This window comes from Cuculus canorus, chromosome 2, assembly GCF_017976375.1.
Source record: "Cuculus canorus isolate bCucCan1 chromosome 2, bCucCan1.pri, whole genome shotgun sequence".
Lineage (NCBI taxonomy): Eukaryota > Metazoa > Chordata > Aves > Cuculiformes > Cuculidae > Cuculus > Cuculus canorus.
The window spans coordinates 25,991,269-26,016,609 of NC_071402.1; the positions used below are offsets into that span (position 1 = coordinate 25,991,269).

The window sequence follows — 25,341 nt, forward strand, 5'->3', positions numbered from 1 at the left end:
CAGGTTAGTTTGGCAAGACCTGCCTTTCATGAACCTGTGTTGTGTTGACTGGGCTTGATCACCTGGTTCTCTTGCATGTGCTTCATGATAGCACTCAAGATCACCTATTCCATGACCTTCCCTTGCACTGAGGTCAGACTGACAGGCCTGTAGTTCTCTGGATCCTCCCTGCAATCCTTCTTGTAGATGGGCACAACAATAACCAGCCTCCAGTCTAGTGGAACTTCCCCAGTCAGCCAGGACCGTTGGAAGATGATGGAAAGGGGTTTGGAAAGGACATCCGCCAGCTTCTTTAATACTCTTGGGTGGATCCCATCTGGCCCCATAGACTTGTGGGTGCGTAGCTGGGCAAGCAAGTCTCTAACCGCCTCCTCTTGGATCATGGGAGCCTCATTCTGCTCCTCTAACTCCTGGATTTGTACACAGGGGGAACAACTTCCCTTACTATTAAAGACTGAGGCAAAGAAGGCATTAAATACCTCAGCCTTGTCCTTATCCCCTGTCACTCTTGTTCCTTCTGCATCCAATAGGGACTGAATATTCTCCCTAGTCCTCCTTTTCTTGTTAATGTATTTGTAGAAAGATTTTTTTATTATCTTTCACAGACTTAGCCAGTTTGATTTCTAGTTGAGTCTTAGCCCTCCTGATTTTTTTCCCTGCACGATGTCACTTCTTCCCTGCAGTCTACCCAAGACACTTGTCCCTTCTTCCAAAGCTCATGGACATTCCTCTTCTTTTTGATATCTCTCAAGATCTACCTACTCAACCAGGCTGTTTTTTCCCCCCGTTGGCTCCTTTTCTGGAACTTGGGGATGGCTTGCTCCTGAGCTGCTAGGATTTCATTTTTTAAGAGCGCCCAGCCCTCGTGGGCTCCCGTGCCCTTAAGGACTGTCTCCCATGGGACTTTGCTAACCAGCCTTCTGAACAGTCCAAAGTCTGCCCTCTGGAAGTTTAATGTGACTGTTTCGCTAATCCCCTTCTTCATCTCACCTAGAATTGAAGACCCTATCATCTTATGATCACTTTGTCCCAGGCGTCCTCCAATTGTCACATGTCCGACAAGGCCTTCTCTGTTCACAAACAGCAGGTCCAGGAGGGCACCCTCCCTCGTTGGTTCACTCACCAGTTGTGTGAGGAAATTGTCTTCCACACACTCCAGGAACCTCCTAGACTGCTTCCTTTCTGCTGTACTGTACTTCCAGCAGATATCAAGAAGATTGAAGTCTTTCATGAGGACAAGAGGTAGTGATCTAGAGACTATCCCCAGCTGTTTATAGAAGAGCTCATCAGTTGCTTCTTTTTGGCTAGGTGGTCTGCAGCAGACTCCCATCACAATGTCTGCCTTCTTGTGGGCTCCTCTGATTTTAACCCAGAGGCACTCGGTCCCTTCCTCACCATAATTGAGCTTTAGGGTATCAAAGCACTCTCTAACATAGAGGGCTACACCACCTCCTCTCGTACCTTTCCTGTCCTGCCTGAAGAGTTTATACCCCCCCCATGGGTGCACTCTGGTTATACGAGTTGTCCCACCATGTTTCCGTGATGGCAGCGACATCGTAGTTACCTTGCCCTACAACAGCTTCCAACTCCTCCTTCTTATAGCCCATGCTGCGTGCATTGGTGTAAATGGACTTCAGCAGGGCTGGCAAACCTTCAGCCCTCATAAAGGGAATAGTTCATTCCCAATTGACTGGTCCTTGGAATAACTAACTCCACAGTGCCAGTTTCATCCTTACTGTTCCCAGGTACAATCGCCTCCACTTGCTCTATGGTGACGTACTGGTGGTCCACTCCAGCACACCATATCTCAGTCGCTGGAGTCCCACTTCCAGGCTCAATTTACACTGTGGTAGCAGAATTAGCAACCAGAAGTAATATAGGAAGAAGGGACTTACATCAGCTTCACCACCACAGGCAACATACCGTATAACGTTCAGCCACTGTGAAGTTGCTTTCCTGGCAGAGTAGCCATCTGCTGCGCAGTATAACAGGCTGCTGTAAAACAAATCCAGACTTGCATAATTTTAGTGTGATATTTCCACAGTTAGTACAACATAACTTATAATTTGATATGATCATATCTTGCTGTCATGTGAATAATTAGGCTTTATGTAATGATAGCTGCTGTAACTTGGATGCTCACATATTTGAGAAAAGGGCAGTGAATTGACAGTGAAATATGCTTTTCTTTTGTGCTAGTTAGGTGTGCTCTGGTATCTGTATTTGAATTAACGGAGATAATGAAGGAGAGGGGAAGGAAACCAGAAGCCAGAAGTATCAGAAAACAAAGAAAACCAGAATTATATTAGATATAAGATATTCAAGTTTTTCCAAAAGGTTGGAGGGATTGAAGTAGAAGTTTTGCAGTAGTAACTTGCCCATTGAACGGAACTATCATTTTTTTACAATGAAAAAAATTTAAGTTGCTAGCTTCTTTACTTTTGAGTAGTGATATATCTGCTGTTGCAGAGAGCTGTGCTGCATGTACAGATAATATTTTTTTATGCATTTTTCTTTAAGTTATTTAGTTATTGCAGATTAAAATTTGTAAACAAGAAAAAAAAGACTTAAATACTCTTCCTTGTGCAGAGACAGAGATCTATTGTTTAAAATGCAGATATAAAGGAAACTTCCCCTTCCAAGGGGTGGCAGGTGACACGCTGGGAAGTGAACTTACCATCCCAATATATTTATTACAATTCAGGTCCCAGGAGTTGCATGCAAACACATGGCCTGTAGTCTGCAATACATAGAAAATGAAATTATCTACTACCACAATTTTAAAAAAGAGGAACTAAGGAAATATTCTGTATAGGGAGTATGTGCAGGGATTCAGGTTTAGCAGTAATAATTCTGTCGGTTTCCTCATTCATGCTGAGGGAAGTTGTACACGTACTTCCTTCTTATTTTGGTCTTGATTACCAAAATTTATTATCAGGCTGTGCGAGTGTGTATGGAGTGAAGACAGCCAAAAGAGAAATACACAGCTATTCTGAATTTCTTGAATGCTTGGGTTTTTTTCCATTCTTCCACCCTTTGGAAGGTCCTGGTTTGAGGGGGTGTGTGTATGTTTTTTTTGTTTGTTTGTTTGTTTTCCCCTCTACCAGCTCTGCTGTCTCCAATAGATACGAAGGTGGATTTAAGGGAAGATGGAGATTATGTAGCTCTCAGAGGGAGGTCCAAGAAATGCTTTCTTGAAGGGAACTGGAAGGGGGTTTTGTGTATATTATTATGGACTTGCTCTGGATCCCTTCAAAGATAGTTGCCAAATCTTTCTGTGCCTATGCTCGTTGTTTGGATCTCCTTTGTTGCTAGCATAACTAGAGTTCAATTCCAGCTTTTGGGCCTTACGTTTTCCCCTGAAACAGAAGCTTTGTCACAATATTGCTCTCCTAAACTCAACAAAACAGTGATAAGATGGTTATCTCACTGTCCTCAAAATATCTGCTGAGCAAAATTAGAAGAACGTAGAAAGCTGCTGCTATATCAAATGCAGGAAGTATTGCACGGGGAACTATTTTGAGGTTAGTATTTAAAAGCATGATCTCCAAAAGATGGGAGAATTGCAGAAATGTGGCTTCTCTTGCACCATTTCTTCTTCTAGAGGCTAATGGGGATTTAAGAATTTAAGCAAAATATCCTGAGAAAATCATACTTTTAATTTTTCTGTGTTTCTCAGCCACTTTTGATCAGTCATCAAAAAGCTTGTTCGAAGAGAGGATTGGAGAAGATACAAGCATGTATTAGGAACTGGACACACTTCTGAATTTATAAAGGATGATGCTATTGTCTTTTCTTTTTTTGAGAATGTGACTTGGAAAGCAAAGAGCTAATTCATGGTACTATGCAGTCACCTATTATAATTTAGAATCCTGTAGCTTTAAGTGCAACTTCAGTTTGAAGGATGGTTGTGAATATGACTGTGTGGGCCCTGGAATGTCAGACTGACATGGAGCTAAATTCTTTAACTTTTGGCATGGGGGGCATTTTAGTTGTCTAATTCGAGTGTTTTCCATTTCAGTGGGCTAAATGTTGAGACAGTGTCTTACAATTAGCAGAGGGGACAGAAACGTAGTTAGCTTTTATGCTTGGAATTCTAGCTGATAAGAGCTCTGGAGCAGGCAATGTGGAATTTGGGCTAGTTTCAAGAGAGTGGTGTGAAGGTAATGAATACATTGTTATGGTTTGTGTTTTCTACGCTTGTCATGAGATACAGGCACCCTTGTTCCTGCAGCAGTTCCAAGAACCATTAGGTTTTAGGAGGTAATATGTGCTAGATGGTGATGACAGAGATGCAGAACAAAAGTTAAACCTTTCCCTTGTTCCCTCCTTTCCAACGCAGAGGACAGATTTAGAAATAACTATGTAGAACAAAGAAAAGGTGTGGTCTCAGAGGTTTAGGTTCAGCAAGGATAGGAACAAGAAAGTGCAAAATGGACAGTGAAAGTGTTGGTGAAAACGGGGAAGAAAATCAAGTCAAAGCTATTTTAAACACAATTTAAATGAGCTAAAAGTAAGTCTGGAGAGAACGTATTTAAGTACTGTGTGCTTCCAGGGGAAGTTTTGCAACTTTTGGCTCACAAAACTGTGTCATCCTCAATGCTCTCCATAATGAATAATGCCTCCAACTCTTAATTTTGAAAATCACCCATGAAACAGCTGTCCCTGTGAGAGAGCTTCGGAGTTGAAAACTTTTCTCACCCACTCTTTGCAGAAGGTTCTTAAACAGGCAGCTCAAATGTCTTGGCACCATCTTACTGTTGTGTCAGTAAAGAGGACTATATGATGACCTAATGGAACTTTTGCAGCCCTTACTACCTATAGACACTCTCAAGTCATCTTATGCAGCTGCTAAATTCATTTGCAAGCGTGAGCAACTGTCTCGATGCCTGCCAAATGTTTCAACTGCCAGTATACCCAGTATATTCGGTGATGTGTAACGTAGCCCATCTTAGCTGCTGAAGCTTCTTAACAGTTTCTCATAAGCATAGGGGCATGGGGGTTTCACTTCAGCTTTGACTGAAATCTTGCAATTGTCCTCTTATGATTTTCAGGCTCTTAAGTGAGCTAAACCCAAGTCTTGGGAGAGCTAGTTTGCTTGCATATTATTGAATAAGAACAGATGTCCTTCAGACTTATTCTGGGGCTGCCACTTTGTGGGCAGAGCACCCTCACGGAGTTCAGCAGTCCTTTATCTGTTGACTTGGTATTTTTTGCACTGGGGGTGTCCCAGCCTGAATCACTTAAGCCAGCGTCACTCTCTTCAACATTCAAGTTTGCTGTCTCATCCAAACTACACTCTTCAAGATAGGTTAATTCTCTCAAATGTTTTTTTTTTCCTTTGGATCATGTACCTTTTAGTGACTTTTTTTTTTTTAAATATTTTTTTAGTCTGTCATGAAGCAATTCTTCCTCTGTTCTTTGTGACAGAGGATCTTTCCCTCCTTCCTGGGTGCTCATCTGATTTGAGACTTTCCTCTTTAACAGGGTGTTCTATCTCATAATATGCCTAAATTTACATGGGCCACTTGATGCAGTTATTGGCCATGATCCAAATCTGTCACTTGTAAAATTTGGGCGCATTGACCTTTTTCAGCAATTCACAGTCCCCTGACTGTTGTAATCCCTGACTATGTAATAGGTGTGATTCATTCACCTCTTGATAGTTTTCCAGGATGCACTATTTGTATCATTTTAATTTTTATTTTTATTCTAGACTTTTCCACAGCAATAGCCTGAGCTTACCTGTAACGTGTGGTTTTGAGTCTTGTTTCCCGGCTGTTGAAGTTCTGCAAGCTTAGAAAGGGGCTGTTACTCAGTTTTTGGGTAAACATGCTGATTTTCCTTTGTCTAGAAAAATCCCCTCATCTACTCTCACAACTTCCATTTTTCATGAACTTACAAACATGAAAATTTCATCCAGTTGAAAACTAGGTTTTCAAATGTGAACAATTAAATTGGGAAGCATCTTGATTTTTTTAAAGGAAATAATCATAAATTAAAAGTAATGCTGAATTCAAGCCATTCCAGCCTGAAAATATGAAAGAAAAATGAGCAATACCTTGCACATAGGATTAAAACAGGAGGTACAGAAGGCGGTGAAGTGATGCGACGGATGCATTTATTACTATTTTCTTCAACAGCAACCAGAATTTCCTGCTACCTGTGGTTTACTGTCCCCTCAAGTTTTTGTACAGTGCATTGCAAACCATATTCTTATAATGATACGGATTGAAAAAGCTTCTTCAGATCCTATGTATTTCTTTTCATAGAGTCATAGAACCGTTAAGGTTGGAAAAGACCTCTAAGATTATCCAGTCCAACTGTAAGCCCAACACCACCATGCCTGCTAAGCCATGTCTTGAGGTGCCACATCTACACAGGGTTTTTTTAACACCTTCAGGGAAGGGGACTCCACCACTTCCCTGGGCAGCGGACTCCACCACTTCCCTGGGCAGCATCTTCTTCACCACTCTTTTCAGTAAAGAATTTTTTTCTGAAATCCAGTCTAAGTGTGAGTTACTTGTCCTGTGGCATACTGCATCAGGGAACTGCTGGTGCAGAAAAATCAGCTCCCTGATCTGGCTTGCTCAGAAGATTTGTGAGTGCTAATATCAGCACAGTGAAGGGATAGGAACATGACAGGGCTGAGGGCAGGCGGAAATTCCTGGTTTGGCAGTGTCCCACGTTTATGTTGCCTTAAACCAATTATTAAGCCCTATGCCTGCCAAGAGAACAAAAAAATAAATTGATTAGTCTGTAGCTGGACCATCTCCTGAACTGGCTGCGCACTGTGTTGCTAAGTGCTGGCGCTGGTGGAAGCTGTAGGATGAAGGGTGGACTGCGGCAACATTTTTTTTTTTGGTAATTATCTTGGAACTACACCTATTGTTTTAGCTCAACATTGTCTATATGTAACATTAATATCCAGGCTTCTCACCTCCTATGATTTCTCCTCTAGGTACTGACATGACCTTAGGCTGAAGAACAGAGCCTTTTTCAAAAAGGGAAAAGAAAAAAAGAAGGAAAAAAAACCTTGGTTGGCAGCCAGCTTTGTTTTTACAAGGGTTATTTTATACTCCTGCACAACAGTATGTAATCAGACTGATTTCTTCAGGCACTTGCTCAAAAGAAATCTTTTTAGCAGTACTTTGCTATAATTGCACTAGTGGTCTCTCTTGCAACATAAGGCAGTAAGGTGATAAAGTAACACAAGTTGAGACAGGTCTAGATTAGGAGCTGCTGCACCTGATAGCCTAGTATAGAGGAGATGGCTGCAGCTCCCTGCAGCCAGGTCCAGCCTGCAGTAAAGCTGAGGATGTAGACCCAAATGCAGCGCGCACACAAACACAAGCAGCATCAGTGGCCTCATCGTTTTCCTTCACTGGCTGACTGTGACGAAAGCCTGTTTGTGGAAAGTACATATGTATACAATATGGATCCCTCCAGCAAATGGTCTTAGGTTCTTATTCTGCTCAGTAGCTGATCCCTGGATCCCCTGGTCTCCCAGCGGCCCCACAGACCTGCTCTGGGTATCTCTAGCAGCTGGTCCAGATTTACGACCTTACCAGTAGGCTAGTCCCTAGGTGTCCTGGTCCCTCCAGTAGCCAAATCTCAGACCTTCTGGTCTGTCCAGTATCTGGCTTAGCCGCATAGCTGCACCAGTTCCTGGCTTTCAAGCCTACTTGCTGGCTAGTCTGGCTTGGTGTTTGTCAGCAATCACTCACCAATGGGTATCCAGGCAGTAGGCATGGGCTTTGGCCTCTCCCTGCCGGAGCAACAAGTGCCTGGCCTCCTGTGACCCACAGTACAGCTCCAGTTGCAGGCACATACGCTTCCATGCACAGTCGTGTATGTAGAGTAGAGGTTGCCCTCACCCAGGAAAATAGTTAAAAATGCAGTTTAACAAGAAGATGGGGCAAACTGCACTGATCGGGCACGGGGCCTGGCTAGACAACTGTGCTGAGCACTCACCTGGTTACATGCACCTGGCCCCTTCTATCCCTTTTTTCTACAGTACTTTCCTATGCTTATTCTGTCCCAAACTATTTTCAGTCCTCCTTTTTCTTGCCTTCAGTTCTTCCTCTAAATATCCCGTACTATGCCTTCTGCAATCTCAAAATACTTTTCATGGCATCTTGAGTCCCATACCCAGTGGGCAGTAGCTCACTCACTCCCTCTGTCTCCAAAGCGATATAGAGAGAGCCTTTTGCTGGTGATTCTCACAGCCCTGGGAGCAGCCGCACTGAGGGCTCAGTCTTCCTTCATCTGGGTTACTGGGGTTCCTCTGTCTGCCACTGTTCATCTTTGTGTTTGTGGCAAGGAGCCTTTAATCACACAACCTAACGCTGACTTCTTTCTTGCTGTCACTAAAAAGTCAAGAGCCTGGGCAATGCACGAGTGCTTCAACAGCAGAGGGTATGGTGTAGGCTTGCCTGTACCACTTCAATTCTGATACTGCTGCAGCCTCAACTATCTGAGGCACGTTTAATTTTTTCTTTTTTTTTTTTTCAGTTACTTAAGAACAGCCAAGTGCATATATATATATTTTAAAAAATTAAAAAGGATAACCATCAGCTTTCTACTTGTAATATTGGCAAAGCGCAGAGTATGGGGAAATAGGGAAGGATTAAGTGTTTAATGTGATGGTTTTCATACATTGCTTCTAACCACAGAGTATTTTGTTGCTCAAATTCTAGTGTAATGGGCTTCAGACCATAAAATGCTTTATTTAATCTTGACTTGAAAGCAATCCCAGCAAAGTGGACTGCTTGTAGTTTCCCTGGGTGGTACACACAAGCCAAGTCGCAGAAGTGGATCCAAACGTGCTTGTTATTCTAAATGCTAATTGATTTTTAGCAGTTAAAAGTCTCCCTTTGTTTAGTTTGAATTTCTTGTTTTGAACACGGCTTGTGTCTGCTTTGTTTTTTTTTCCCCCTCAGAGCAAACAAGTTTATACCCAGATCTTTATAGCCTTAAGATATTTCAAACTATAATTAGATTTCTCTTTCCTTCCCCCCCCCTTCCAGGCTCCCTTGTTTTCAAGGCTGAACACGTTAGGCTTGAGAAGCTGTTGCCACTATCTCAGATGGTGTTTGTTTCCACCCTCTGCACTCTTATGGTCGAGCACCTCATTTTTCAAACTTAGTTTCTGCTTTTTTTTTTTGCATTTGAGAGCACCCTTCCTTACCTCTGCGGGTTTTTCTCTTTCTGCGGTTTGTTAGTTTAGCTTAGACCATAGAAATTTCAAGCCTCGCACGCATTTTTATGCGAAGACTTGGCTTAAGGTGCGTAGTTTCCGAGCAAACATCACAAACACGCACCCACAGCGTGCGCATCTCGTTCATAAATCCAGATTGTTATCCCGAAGGTATTATTACAGCAGTGGGCTGTTTCCCGGTGGATATCACGATAATCCCGGTATCCTCTAACGCGCCAGCCCCTGCCGTTTCCCAGTCCCGGCGGATCGGAGGGCGGCGTTGGCGCCGCGGCCTCTTTAAGGGCTGCCGGGCGCGGGCGAAGCCTCGCCTTAGCGGCCCCCGCTGCCGCGGGACCGGCTCTACGCAAACAGCGCAGCGGGGCGGGCGGGGGGCGGTTGCGCGCGCGCCGCCCGCGCCCCCTGCACAAAGCAATTGTTGCTTTTTGGGGCGGGGGGGAGCGTCCTTACGTGTAAAATCAATCTCGAGCGCGGTTTCAGTTCGAGAGAGCTGGGGAGATGTGTCAGAGCTTGTTACCCGAGCTAAATTAGGTAATTTTTAGCTGGGTAAACGTTGCTAATCTTTAAACCTTTATGTTTTTAAATCCTGCGTGTGCCTGGTCTCTTCACACAAAAGTGTATTTTGCTTGTTTCTTCCCGTCTTCTTCAGTCTGAAGCCTTATGTAGGTCAGGCTTGGCTTAAGCAGATTTCCTGAACCTGCGTCAGCTTAAGCTGAAGGAATTTTAATAAACCCTCCCTTGTAGGCGTGGGCCTAAATGAGACTAGCCTAGTTAAGCCTGATCTTTTTCTGTTTGTGAAAAAGAGCTGAGCAGAGCTAGGGACTGCATGGTGGCTTCAGGAACGGCTTCCTTAATTCCAAGATAACAATGGTTGGGAAGGCCAGATCTTCTAATTTTACCTTATCTGAAAAGCTCGATTTGCTAAAACTGGTGAAGCCTTACGTTAAAATTCTTGAGGAACATACCAATAAGCATTCTGTAATAGTGGAAAAAAACAAATGCTGGGATATCATAGCTGATAACTACAATGCCATCGGAGTAGATCGCCCTCCTCGCACTGCACAGGGCCTGCGCACGCTGTACAAGAGGCTCAAAGAATATGCCAAGCAGGAGCTATTGCAGCAAAAGGAGACTCACTCAGACTGTAAAAGCAGCATTTCCGAGCCAACCAAGAAAGTTGTGGAGATGATTCCACAGATTTCCAATGTGTGTTTAAGGGACAGGAGCGGTGTTCAAAGGTGAGACAATTCTTTTTATTTTGTTACTGAATGAAAATGATGGCGCCTCCTACCTACTCTGTAATGCTGTGCTTGTGCTCGTGCTCAGGCTCCTAAAGGAAATGTGGATCAGAGAAAATCCCCACATGGGGAGCAATGACAAAATAATATTGCTTTTGTTTTATGGGAAGCTTTATGGTGCCTTAGCACTGCATTCATTTTTTTCAGCTCTCATTCAAAGCCTGTTTCAGAGTCGTTATGGTACTCTGGAAAGTGAGGGTTAAGAAAGAATCAAGGAGAAATAGTAGCTGCAACCTCTAACCCTCCCCTACCTTTTAATAGGCAGATTATTCAAACACTGGCAAAGTGATGGCTAGTCTCCTCCATTTAAGGTAACACTGCAGTCATTTTGCAACATATTCAACTATTACCAGTTTATATAGGATTTTTAATAAAGTTAGTTCACAGAGCTAAGAAACCTTACTCATACACCATTTTTCTCTCATTTACTCTGATGTTTGCATGTTATTTTTTAACTGATCCCAGTCATTTTAAAAAAAACCCTGACTCCCCACACCACAGTGCCTTTGTGAGTGCAAATGTTTTTTTAGAGTATACTTTTCTTACATTGATGGTGGTTCCCTGAAACTGGAGCAAAGCTAATTGCAGTCTAAACTCCAAGCAGTTCTGTATCGTTTGTTAGGTGGTTTAAATACAGAGAGAAACTGAGAGGTTACAGCACTATAAGTTTTCTTTTCTTGTAGGTATGTTTTTTTTTTTTTACGGTTCAGTAAAGTGAGACACACTGTCTAGATTTGAGCCAGACATAATGCAGGCAGGCAGCACGCAGGCTTTCTCCCACAGCTGGCTAATGCCCCTCATATCTGACTTGCAACACTCTGCCGGTTCTGTATTGGTCCTCGAGGGATCAAAAAATGCCTGGGTCAGGTTTTGGTTCCTGCAGATATGAAAACTAAGCTAGGGAGGATGGAAAAAAAAGTTAAATTCCCCAGCAGCCTTGAGAAAGCTCTGCTTTTTCTTGTTTTGCCAAGCAGATTAATGGGAAGTGAACTTTACATATTTTAATCAGATATACTGATAGTCAGTGCAGCAGCGTAACACTCTAAGAAAAGCTGGCATGCGCACACATGCTGGATTGGATTCATGGTGCCACTGGTTGAACTGAATGGTAACAATTGTCTAAATCCCAACATGCCAGATGCTCTAAAAATATGCTCTTGTGGGTCCTTTGCGTAAAGAAGTCTGAAGCAACTGGGCTGTGCTGCTGCTCCTGGTGAATGCCCCTGGAGAAACCGTTCCAAAGAATTCTCTGGAACAAAACGAGGCTTTTAATTGCACTAATAAAGGTTGCAGTGTCTTGACGACCAACTTTTGTAAGGAGGAAAAAAAATAGTGTGAGAACTTCAGTTTGTAGATCAGCTTATAAAAAAAGCAGTGACGCTTTTTGTGAATGATTAGGAGATAATGATCTCCATAGTTTGTCTCCTATATTTAAACATTTTTTGCAGTCCCTTATGGGTCTGGGAACACTGACTTGATTACTGCTTACCCAAAATGGATGTTCTAGGAACAGAACACTGCAATGAAGGAAAAGAATATGATTTTAAAGATTATTTTTTCCCTGCCCAAATACATCATTATTTGGTGGTTCTAATTTTAACTCTGAATTGCATTTTACCCTAATTTTCAAAACCCTGTGCTAGGTTTTAACTCACCAGGATACGGCTTAGGTTTTGTAGGAGGGAAATACAACTTATAATGAATCCAAATTCTTAATCGCACCTTTAAGCAATTTCTAGCTCACTGTGATTAAACAAAACCTGGTGAATCATGGGTGCCTGCAGGGTTATAAACACCATCCCCCAATTGTGGTAAATGTTGTTTGTCTTTTAGTCAAGTTGTCAGAAACATTAGTAACCACTGTACAGGCAGTTCCTTTGTTTCTCAATTCCTTCTTTCTGTCTTTGCTGTCTTAATTGTTTTCCTCTTAAGAGGCTGACTCTGAAGAGGCTGTTTTTTTTCCTCTTAGAGTTACCTGAAGATTTGCTAATTTTCTGTTCTGTGTGGATTATGCTTTAAGAGATGGATTTTTCACTGTTTGGAGCCTCTAGTCTATGTTAGACTAAATCTTACCTATCGTCCTTCTGTTTAACCTCTCTCACTTTCTCTTTCTGCTCGCTCTCTGTTTCCTTTTGTCAGAATGACCTGCTTCTCCTGCTGGTTGTTTCCACTTTTCTCAGGCTTGAAGCTGGCTAAGAGCCAGCAAATAAGAAGGAGGGAAGCTGTGTTAGAAGCTGTGGTTGTGAAGAGGGGGAAAACCCAGAATTACAGACAGCACTGGGGAAAACAAGTGAAAATTTGTGTGCAGGATAATACTTCCGATACTCAGTGAGAGGAGTAAAAGAAATATGAGAAAGACATATATAGGAAAAGGTGAAGCTTTGTGGCCTGAGGAGGGAGTTATGTGATGTAATTGATACTCTATAAGGCAGCTCAGGTGACAGTCGATAGAATTAAGATTGTCCTGGCATTTTCTTTGGGGAATAAATGAAAGATCTGTTTTCTTCAGATGGACTTTTTCCTTTTTTTTTTTTTACAAAAAATCTTTAGTTAAAATAGTTTGGATGATTGACAGGAATAATTTTTGGAAAATATATTCCTCTGACCCTGTTGAGCATTTTTATAACTGAGTATTGAGAAGCTTTCATGCTTTTATTCTAGAAAGTGCACTTTTATGTTAATGGATGGCAGAGTAAATAAGAGTCCTTTGGAAGCTGCAACCATGGCTGCTTATTTCTTTTAAACCTAGAGTTTTGAAAACTGTGGGACATGCAGAAGAGATGATAATTCCACCTTTTGATTAAGGAGTTAGTACATTTACACAAGAAGCAGGATGCTCAAATGAAATTTCTCCTTTGATTCTGGGAATTTGAACCTATGTCAACTGCTAACCAGGACAGTGTTTTAATAATCAGATAGCGTTTCTCAGTTTGTGGATTGTAGGGCTCACAATGAGTTTAAAACATAAACAAACAATTCCTACACTCCGGTTTAATAGGCAGTTTAATGCTGCAGAGTTGGGGAGCATCTGCAAAAGCTACAGTACTCGTGGATCCACTCCCTAGCAGCAGCTCAGTTCTTCAGGGTTTGTGGAATGTCTCCTATCCGCAACTTGCAGTTACAGGCTGATTTAGACGGTTATGACTGTGATAATACACTGACTTTGGTATCAGTACCATGTTACACTGTATGGCCTTCCTAGTCATGGTGAAAGTATTCCTTGTAGATGAACAAGCTGATCTGACTTAAAAAACATTACCTGAATAAAGGAGTGATGTGCAGAAGGGTAGAGTTTCAAACACAACTGATAGTAGAGAAGCAAGAAGGAACAGCTCAAGACATTATTATCATCAAAGCCAATGCAATGCCAAATCATGATCTGAGGTGCTGCTGACTCAGGGGTTTACACAAAGACAGGTGAGTCAAGTGGGTGTTGTACTTTTGAAAAGGAATGCAGGGAATTATAGGCTGTTCTTAATGGAAACATTTCTGTGTCTTGTCTTGAAGCTTCAGAAAAATACTGAGATCACCAGGAGCAAGGATTACCTTGATTCCCTAATCTACTGGCAGGGTTATCACTTGGGCTCTGGTTTCTCCTCTCAGGGCTCTTTGTGTTATTTTATTCAGTGATTATTTTTACATATGCTTACTCCCTCTCCCTGAAATACTTGGGTGCATGAACTGGAACCAAGGAACACATTGGAACAGGAGGAGACGAATAAGTTTGGGACATAGAAATGTATCTGTCACAATACACTCAATCTAAATTTATTCCATTTTAAAATCACTTAAGATATTATATAAACTCTTTCCTCTGTCACTTGCATCACTTGTTGCTGCTTCGTTTTTATTCTTATTTGTTGTTCATAGCCCTTCTTGCTTCTCCAGCATACCAGGATAGTTCTCTGTTGCCTGTACTGCCTTTATTGCAACAGAATCTGAATAAGGCAGGACTGTATATGTGTGGTAGAAAGGTGCGGGAATACAGATGATGTTCATGTAGAGTCGAGTCCCAGGCATAGATAGTAGAGTAGTATTTCAAATAAGCTTTGGTTAATTGACAGGTGCGCCTTTTAAAAATAGTTTTTAATGGCTTATTTAAATATGATTTTGTGTGTTCTAGTGCTAGTATCGATAAAGAAACAATTGCTGGTACCAGTTCACCACAGGCAATGTTGGATCACCATCCCACGACAGTCATGATGGAGTTGCAATCAGAAGAGGATGTCAAACCTCCTCCCTCTTTGATTATAGACTCACAGCAAAATGAGACCTTAGAACAAGAGGAAGAACACCAGCTGGTCCATATTATGGAACGATCTCCTTCAACATCAGTATCTTCAGTTGATATGAGAGTGATGATGTCTCCCTCTCCTGTACCAAGAAGAGATGAGTTTTTTAGGCTTGAGGTTGGAGAACGCTTTAGACCAATGTGTGGGTATGACCCGCAGATGTTACAAATGCTGAAAGAAGAGCATCAAATAATATTAGAAAATCAGAGAAAAATTGGTCTTTATGTCCAAGAAAAAAGGGATGGTTTGAAAAGAAAGCAGCAACTGGAAGAAGAACTGTTGAGAACAAAAATCAAAGTAGAGAAGCTGAAGGCAATACGACTACGCCGTGATCTGCCAGAATACAGCAATATCTAAATATTTTATTACTTCTGTCATATTCTTTGAAATACTTAATAATAAATGCTTTTGCCCTAGCAAAATTGTTCCTTATGTTAATATGGATGGATCAAGATCTGGGCTTAAGAGATGAAAGCAGATTTTCCGTGTTGTTGCTTATGTACCTTAGAAAAATACCTTATGGTAGCCTTCTATGGGTTTGAATGCACCAACTCTACTGGTCTGAAGTATGGTCGAATCCTGTATATTTAGTGTTTAGGTTGATAAAAATCCAAACTTTTAAAACATTTCCACTTGTCTCTGTTAGAGTTGTTATGAGCTAATGGAAATTTAGCTCAACTCTTTAAAAATTTTGATCACATGCATTATTTTTTCAAGTGATTACCTATCCTTTAACATCTTATTGAAGTTACAGCTTAATAATCACATTTAAAAAGGAGGACTAAGAAGCTATATTTAAATGTCTTATTCTTTTCAAGTTGGTAAATCTTATGACGGTGAGATTTTGCTTTTACATCAGCTTGGAAAAAAAAGGTACTGGATTGCTATATTTTTTTAATGTTCAGTAGACAGTCGAATAAATGTACATCTTTAAAAAAGTTAATACTTTCTATTGTTTCCAGTGGAGGAGTGTTTCCAGAGGCGTTATCAAAATAGAAACAATGAATGCAACACTTGGTTTTTAAAACTGCATGCATGTGTAATTTGTGTGTACAGTTACCATGATCGTATGTTCAGTTATAGTAATTGGATACTGGTGATCCACCACAAAAATGTCTAATTTCCTCATTTGCATGCATGATTACTGCAGTGCATGTGCAACCAAGAGAGTTGCAGGTGCCTTTGATCAGTATCACTTTGACTAGAAGCTACTGAAATGAAATAATTTCTGTATGTAAGTAACGTTACTGAAATCAACAGAAGGTTCTTTGTTATTCTGGGTACCTTTTATAAATGCTGCTGTTCTGGTCTTTTGATTAGTTTCAAATAAAATGCTCAAAATGAAAAAGATACTGATTCTTCTGTCTGTCCTAGTAGCAGCCGTTTCCTCTGCAGTAACTATCAACATTCATATCTGGAAAGCCTAAGTCCCAGGTGATTTATTTCTTCATAATCCTTAGTCTCCTGCCTGTTACGAATGGATCCGCAACACCTTTGACCTCTGGCTCCATATTCCCTGTAACAATACTTTCTCCTTCCTCTAACCTTTAGCACAAGAAAAGGAAATGAAGCACAGCATCAAGGGAGAAGAGAGAGTAAAGGAGATGTAATTTCTCCTGTGCCTCCATCTCAGAGGGCCCCAACCACAGAAAGAACAAAAGCAATAGGAAGGAGAATATTTCTTCCTGCAGCTGCTTGTAACTGTTACTTGTGTCACCACTGTTTTCCCAAATTTGCTTCTTTCTCCGTTCCCATAGCATATGAACACGGGGCACTGGTCTGCGTGAGGTAAGCCTTGTATCTCCTTGTTGGTCTTCTGAGTGAATCAGGTTACCTTTGTAGCCACAGAGATAAATGCTTATTAAAAACTGAAGGCTGGAAGCATGCAAGTTTAATTGAAGGGCTAGTGGAGTTTAAAGAATTGTGGTTAAAATTTTATAACAGTGATATAAGAGAAGTAACCTTGATTGTTGGTGCCCAGGGTAACTTTAACAGGCTGCAGGTGAGAACAGTAGAAGAGGCAAGTCTTGTTTACAAAGTGGGGAAAAATGCAGACAGTGAAAATGGACGTTGTGAATATGGAATTCCCCAATACTTTTCCAGTTTTAAGGAGTTTAATAAGTTTTAGAGAAAAGAGCATTGTGTTTTTTCTGCTGGGAATTTTTTGCATGCATTGAAAATGATAATGCTTGAATAAGTGGCCTCTGTTTCTGAGCAGACCTTGGTATCTGCTGTATTTTTCAGTTCAAGGACATTGATCTTGTGCAGCTGAAAATACTTCATTGAGATTCCCACGTTCTTGAGTTTACAAGCATTAAAATATTGACTTTAAGAAGTAGATAAAGAAGGATTATATTTGTTCTACTTCTCAGAAATGGGAAACAGCACTAAATTCTCTGCGCTCGTCTTATAATTTGGAAATGCCTGATCTCATCCTTCCAGTTGAAAATCAGAATTCTGGTTTCACGTGGTAAAGAATTACTTTCCATTTGTTATTCCTGTCCTTACATGCTATGCAAATGAACAAGTTTTTAATAGTTCAGGACATAGTTCCCGTATGGATCATCGTCTTGCAGAGGATTTGAATTATCATTTTATGTTGGCCACCACAATGCTGTAGAGACTTCAAAATATCTTCTGTTGAGTTCTCCATTCTCCTTGAACTGGATGAAGAGGTGACCTGCAGGGTTTCTATTGGTATGGTATTTTTATTTTGAGGACTAGAACCAGAGGAATTTCCAGTCTTTGAAAACTTGTAGCCCTTTCCAAACTAGTGGATGCAAAAATAGGATTCTGAGTAAAGTCTCCCTCATATTCTTGACGTTGGAAGGGGAAAGATGCAAATAAGTAGAGAACTGCCTCCCTGTATCAGCGTTGTTCCATGGTTGGTTGTTTTGGCTTTGTCTTATTTCTTAGTGGAAGGCCTTTCATTCTTATCTGCAGATAGCACCTCTAGTTCAGAAATCTCTCATAGTTTCGTTTCCTTCGTTCTCAACTTGTGTTTCTTCTGGTTTTGTGGAACTTGGGTTGAGGGGGATACGTCTCTTGAGTCCCCGTGGAGCTTGTTTGTTTCTATACCAGCGACCTGACATTTATTGCCTTTCACTACAGAAATATTTTCTCCTTCGGTGGTGTTATATTGCTCCGTCAGTGCAGTATGATGCTGACTGTATTTTTTACCTCTCTGTGCTGAATGATGTGCGTTTCTTTCTCACTCCACATCTGCTTTCCAGTATCAGGTTACCTGTCTGAGTCAAATTTCTCATTTCTCAGTGTCTGTTCCCGATTCCTAATGTGCATACATGTACCACAGTTTTGACTGGTCCTTCTGGACCCTGAAGTTCTATGAATTTTTACTGTTCCAGAAAATATTATTTTGTTAGCATGTGTGAAAGAGGTGGTAGGAAGCCCTTCCTTTCTTCACCCCTGTTCTTGTCCTCTTATTCCCTTCACTGTATCTGGCAGTGCCATTGCTTGTCTGCATGTTTATAAGGTACATAATACAAGCAGAGTAGTTTCGGGCAATGACAAATTTCTACCGTATGTTCTTGTCCTTCTACTAAGACAACTGAAATAAACAGGCTCCAGGAGTAATTGAATTCCCAATGTCTAATGGATTTGTGTTTAGAATTGGAGTAAAAAACTGTAACTAGGATAACTTTGTGATAATTGTGATAGCATCTTATGTGACTTCATCTGAGTAACTTTCTAATGATCAGTCTATAATTTTATTGGCTGCTCCCTAATTATCTTGCTTTTTTGTCCCTCCCTGCTGTCCGTTCCCCAGCCCGAGTGATTCGGTTCCTGTGGAATCATCTCAGTTGATGTGCTTGCCTTAGATCAGAATTCTTATCAGGCAGAAATGGTAGGAGAGAGAAGTACTCCAAGATCAGGAGAGATTATAGCTAATCTTGCTTGTAGTACTCCTATGTTCTAGTATCTTCCATCTCACTGGCTTCACTTTCTTTCTTTCCTTTATATTTCTACACATTTTATGGCTTCGGATTTTTTTCCCCATATAACAAAACACGTAGACTAAAGCTTGCATACTGTCTTCTTTGTATCCACTGGATTTCCAATGGACAAAGCTGTTAAGTTGCTCATAATTAAAAGAGAGCTGTTTGTAAGTGAGAGGAACAAATGAGGAATTGTGATACCCAGGCTGGCTGGCTAAGCTGTTGTTTAAAATTTCTTGTATCTTTATTTTAAAGTGCTTTAGGATGCTTCCATGTGAATTTCAGCTTTGGTAAAATCATAAAAATGTTACTCATGAATATGATGAAGTGTTATTTTCCTATAAAGTTGATTACTTTCTGATTTTGGATGTGAAAACAAAGAGAAGCCTTTAAAAAAAACGCCTTTTAGGATTTTTCAAGGTTTTAAAATACATTAATTGTAGCTCCTCAGTGTGTATTCCTAACAAGTCATGCTATTATTCTGTTTTAAATTAAATGTCCAGGTCTTACATAATTTGAGAAATCTCATTGTCCAAGTCTCAGTTTTGTTTTGTTTTTGTTTTTTTTTTAAATTTTGTTGTTTTCAGTAGTTAAAATTTCGGTCTGTTAGCTGGGTGTGTAACACATGGCTAAATTTCAGTTGTTCTTTGACCTGTGTTTCTGTGGTTTGTCTCTGCTAAAATTGAAGGCATTTGCCTTGATGTCAACAACGTTGCTTTTGTAGTGCCGGTTGCTCTTAAATGGCATTCAGTTTGGGCAAAGTTTCCTTCATAATAAAGATACAATTTCCTCATGTTTTATTGAATCATAGCTAGCAAAATTAATCTCTGAATTCTTCTTTGTAAAACCTACAGTTATGCTGAAGTAGTTGAAAAGCTCTCTTGTGATATGTGTGTAAGGGGGGTGGATGAGGGTGCGAGAACTCAAGGAGCACTCGGCCACCTGCAGGTGCTGGCGTTCCCTGCCCCTGACTTTCTTTGGTGCTGTGAAATTTTCACACTTTTTTATCCTAGTGATTACACAAAATTATGTGTTGATGTATCCAAATATCTCTGAATGAGCGTAACACCTTGTTTGACCATGTTATTCATGCAAGAAGAATAGCATATAATTTTTATTGACTACTTAATCAGCAGTTACTCCACTTGATTTTTGATTTCTATTTGCTGCTCAGCAAAACTGCAGACTTGAAAATTCTCACTGAATTTTTTGCATTTTATGCATGCAAAGAGATTTTTTTCAAAAAGAAGTCATTGTTTCTTGGCTGCTTCCTGGTGGCTCTCGATTTTCACCTGTAGTTAGCGTAATCACATGAATTAGCATAATTTAACATAAATAATAATTAAATCCATTCTATTATGGCATCCCTCCATACTTAGTGAGTGTCAGGACCCAGCTTCGTTAAGTCTTGATCATTTTGTTGATCATAGTATTCTGTGTGTTGCCATTTATTTACTTTGTATGTCTTTGTACAAACCTTGTCTGTATTGCTAATGATGTCTCAAAAATGTCTGCTTTTAAAGCTCAGCACTTTCTGCATGCCTGAAATAAGTAAATAAATTTATAAATTACTGATTTTTTTTTCATTAATTTAACAGTGAAACAACAGGAGAAAATGTTTGTCTAGTTTGGAAGTGGGGAGGAGAGATTTTGGACTGCCTGGGGTTAGTTACTCCCACATTATTTGTTTCTTCTATTGTATGACATAAAATTTGTTGCTGTAGTCTTAAGTCGTATCTATTATTAATCACTGAAGATGTCATGTGAAAGAAAGGAATTTATCATACTTAGCAGCAGTTTGCTGGTAAATTGTACTTAGCCCACTTGTCGAAAAAGTTAAGAATACCATGTTGTGGAGTTGAAACCTTTATGTGTGGCATGTACCAGAAATACAGAACTAAAATTGAATATAGAATCATCGTAGAATAGTTTGGGTTGGAAGGGACCTTAAAGATCATGTAGTTCTAACTGCCCTGCCGTAGGCAGCAGCATCCCAATATGGATAGTATTACTGTTGCTACATTCTCTATTGTAACATGACATTTGCTTAGGGATGCATTTGTAAGGCAAAAAAAAAAGATTATTTTTGACTTCTAAACTCTGCAAGTTTCACCTGGGTGATGTTCATGGTATTCTGTGTTGTAAGGAAGCTTTGGCAGTAGGTTGTATGTCATGATGAGCTTCTGGGTGACTTTGGTAGCATCAACTATCAGTTTGGCCAAACTACGTCGTGCTAGGTTACATCCTCTCAGGCTATAATGTGGGTATTCTTTATATGCATTCACATCTATTTATGTCTCAGCTTTTTTTTCTGTGAGACAGGTTGTGGGGAGAATGCTCTGTTTTGGATAACATTGAATTTTGATCATCTTTCCTTTGTAGTGTTCTTAATTTTGCTGTGCTTTGAAAAGTGTTGAAATTTGCTATCAAGTTGGTCTTTGATCATTCCTGTAAGACCTCACTGAAGTCTGTCTACTTCATAAGTCACTGACAAACATAGAATCTGGCCATTTTCAGTACAAGTTAGTTATCCCTTGAATGTAGTCCCTAATCTCTGAATTAGGAGAGCCTGTCCAGCCTGAGCTCATTGCATCGTTGGGAGCAGAACAGGGTTTTCTCAGCTGTGCACACCTGGAATGAAAGCAAGAAAATGTATCCCTAGCTTTGCCACTAATATGCCAGGTAGCCTCAGTGAGGATCCAGAGAGGATGACAGATGACAACAAGTATCTTGAGCACAACCACCCTTCTTTTGGGGCTGTGGCGATTTCAAAGCTCTTGGACTGTACAGCTAGGCCCAGGTCTTCTGCAAAAAGATAATGAATAGCCTTTAAAATATGGTTTGTAGCACGGTGATTCAGTGTGCTTCGTCATGTGTGTGCAGGAAAGGACTGGGCTAAGCTTGCTGATTGTTACAATTATTTCTGCTAGGTGAAATCTGCTTCTTCCAGAAGAGTTTTTGTTGTATAATTGGATGTGCTGATTTACTGTAGTCAAGTTTTGAAAATACGCGATTCCTAAGTGGACTTCCATGATGGTACAAAAGATGTTTTTCAGCAGTTCAGAAGTTAAATAGATTTTGAGAATTTCAGATAAAATTTATCTTTTTATAAATCTCATCCTTCTCCGACTATGCACATGTATGTACGTACATATGCACACCCCCCACAATGTGGGTTACATACGGTAAGTTGATAAAAGCTGTGCATGCTGCAGAGGCTTTCGAGCGACATCAAGGGTCAAAGCAGTCCCTTGGGAACAGCAAGTGGACTCAGTCTGCTGATGGAAGGCTGCCACATCTCGATGTCTTCTAGCATTTCCTTATATAAGTGGTCAGCTCAGGACCAAAAATAGGCTGGACTGACACAAAGTAGGTTGTTAAAGGCATCCTGAACTTAAGGCTCCCTGCATGGAATCATCTTATTAATTTGCATTGGAATTTTTATGCATTTAAAGTTGTATTATTTTTCTTTTTACATTCTGCAGTACAGTAAACACGGCTTACCTCCACGAGGATAAATTTCTCCTCTTCCCTCCTCCCTCATCTTCCCTGTTACAGTAAGCATGCTTTTCTAGTAAGAATTACAACTAGAGCTCTAGGTTTTTGTGCTTGGGCTGTAAATATTACTTTTCTGCTTGGACTAAAGAATGGATTACATTTATGTACATCAAAGTTGTGTAACTTGATTTGGAAAAATTACTCTTTCTCCAAATATTTTGTCAGCCACTCTGCAAGTAATCATTGCTGCATAACACATGAAAATTCTCAAAAATATGACTCATCCTTTGTGTGCCTCTTTCCAGGGTAATGTCATAAATTTTAAAAAGTCTTGTTTAAATATTTTAGGATAGGAATATATTTTGTTTCATGCTTACGACAGTAGGCATAAGTTTTATTGATTATTGTTGTACTAGGGACTCTTTATTATAGTCCAGGGAAACCAAAGATGGCCAAATACAGTAAATTAAAAATGCTTTGCCTTCCAATACATGCTAAAACAGATGTTAATATGAAGGATACATAATCTTAATAAATCCCTTTCTGCCTGCTTGCGTTTTGTTACAGATCTAAAAGTCTTTGCATTTTAGGAACAGAGATATTGTATAACACAGAAATACAGCTTTATTTTTAATAAAAAACAGCAGAAGTACTAGCAAATGCTTCAGAGAATGCCAAACTGTTTTCGAAGTACCATGTATAGTTTTAGCTGTGTACCTTCCATTAACACTTAAACACAAAAGGATGCATACTTACATCTCTGCAAGCTGCTTCAAAAATTGACTGCTTTTTGAGATGGCTACAATTAGCTTGTGATTGTGTAACAGTCTAATAACTATTTCCTAGTAATTTGGGGTGGGGTTTTTTTGTAATTTAAGTATTTGGACTTTTTCCACTGATACCCCATTCAGACTATCATTTATTGCAATAACATTAAATATTTACAGAGCCCAAGTGTAAATGTTGCTTTCTGACATGACTTTTGCATTCATTGTTTGAAGCAAAGAACCTTTACTTGACAAATTAATCAAAACAACTTTTCATATGGATGATGACATTAAGAAGTGTAGTAAACAGTCAATTTGGGTGGCGTTTGACTGATTCCAGTGTTTTACTGAGCTGGTCTGTTTCACTCCACCAAATGGTGCCTGCAGCTTTTCAGAATTCTGGATGCTGTTTTTTCCTTTGATAATAGGACTTTCATATCTATTTCTGTGGACTTGGCAGAAGCTTGCAGCTTAGTTCATTTAATTTTTACAGTGGAAGCTGGAGTCAGTTGGATTTTTAGACAGATGAGAGGTTTAGAAAAAATAGTTTCCTGTCATGGAGCTATAATTTTGAAAGTGTGTGTTCTTCATCCTCCCTTCCCTGCAGCTGATAACCTTAAGAGTTAAACGTTTCATTAAATGGTGATGAGAGGATTGTTCCTACTTGTTCAAATTAAGTGAATCTACCATCTCTGTTAAAAGAAAATTAAAGTTACAAACGCAAGTACTCAAGAACTTGCAAATACACACAACCCAAATCAAGCCTTCTTGTGCTGTTGGGTACAGTCATTAATTACATGATTATGGATATTTCTGTAGGCTTCCTTGATGGTTTTACTTCACAGAGTGTACTGTGTCCACTTAGTAAACCATTACTCAGTATTTTCTTTCCAACTCTATGTTCAGTTATGGACTTATGCCTTGTTTTCAGCATGCTATTCAAATGATTTTGAATTAATTAGCTAATGCTTTTTTTCTCTGCTGCCCATCATGATAGTATCTGAGTGCTTCACAGATGTAATTACGTTTCACAACATCTTGGTGAGACAAGAGGTTGGTATAGTTTCCACTTTCTAGGAGGTAAAATGGGAGCTGAGGCATGGAGAGAATAAAACAAAAAAAGGTCCCATTATTACTGAAGGTGCAGACTGAATCAGCTGGGGCTGCATTACCTCAGTGCTTTAGTATACTGTATGGTTAATCTTTCCAAACCACAACTTCCAGTTGAACATGTGAGTGTTCACTGTTACTGCAAATGAGACTGGATTAAACGTCAGGCACTCAGACAAATGTTTACTGCTGAAAAGTTGGTGTTAGATGACTTTCCTTACACCACAGAGGAACTCTAGAAGACCTGCAAGTAAAATCCAGTTCTCTAAGGCACTGCTCAGCTTATCTAACTGCAGGAGTGGACTTTTCTGTCCTTGTATTCCCAGCCTGCTTCATCATGCACCTTTTACAGTTTGCAACCAAGCATCTCAGGGATCATGTAGGCAGCAGCAGCCTAGTTTTTCTTGCTGCTGTGGGGCAGTTCAGTTCTATGCACTGAATAAGCAAGAGGTCCCACGTCAATGTAGTGCAGGATATTTTCTGTAAAGACTTTATCATTGGTGCATGCACTCAATAGGGCAGATTAGGTCACTGGAACAGTCTTATTTTTGACGTCTCCAAACTGCTCGACTTCGCAACCGTAGAACATTCACTTAATGGTAATAGGGGGTGAGGGGTGGGTGATGTAGTTTTGTATCAGGAGGTTGTAGATATTAATCTTTCGGCTTTTAAAGCAAATTAACATTTTTAAACAGATTATTCCATATAATTTGATGTTTTTATCTATATAAGACAGACAAGGTTGAAACTCTTTGTCTTTACCCCATGGAGTAATAAAATGAATTACTGCATTAGGAGGTCACTGAATTCACTGTAGACCTTTAATACTGTGGCATGCAGCATTTCACATTTGCTTGCTGACAGCAAAGAAACTAAAGGACTAAAAATTTTTCAGGTTGAAGAGCAGAATGTACCAAAGGGACTTTGGGGAAAATGATTCGATGATCCAAACTTTAACTCCTGCTTTGCCTTCATCAGCTTGTCCACTAGAAATTTCTCCTCCAATTCTGAGTCCTCCACCAGTCCTAAACTCTGAATCGATTTGAGATTGTCTTGCAGGGTGCATTATTTAAACAGATACAATTCAAAACCTTCACTGCCTCCATCTCTTATGCTGCCCCTAAATCTCCCCTTGCAGCCCTGCCCACCTGGAGAGCTAAATCTGGTTCTGTAAAATTATATGGAACAGTGTAATAATTATAG

General features: G+C 40.2%; 2 protein-coding genes across 2 annotated transcripts in view; both read left to right on the forward strand.

The window, feature by feature from the left end:
* Positions 1-25,341, forward strand: part of RAD54B (RAD54 homolog B) — a 67,729-nt gene that overhangs the window by 12,244 nt on the left and 30,144 nt on the right. The gene's annotated exons all lie outside the window — the stretch shown is intronic.
* FSBP (fibrinogen silencer binding protein) lies at positions 8,606-16,584 on the forward strand. Its single transcript, XM_009558023.2, has 2 exons — positions 8,606-10,455; positions 14,639-16,584. The coding sequence occupies exons 1-2, from the start codon at positions 10,085-10,087 to the stop codon at positions 15,162-15,164; spliced, it is 897 nt and encodes a 298-aa protein (XP_009556318.1). The 5' UTR covers positions 8,606-10,084; the 3' UTR covers positions 15,165-16,584.

Excerpts from the sequence above, each read along its gene's own strand:
- FSBP (XM_009558023.2), top strand. The coding sequence starts at position 10,085 with ATGGTTGGGAAGGCCAGATCTTCTAATTTTACCTTATCTGAAAAGCTC. Across the intron at positions 10,456-14,638 it reads GACAGGAGCGGTGTTCAAAG|TGCTAGTATCGATAAAGAAA; the intron begins GTGAGACAATTC and ends TGTGTGTTCTAG.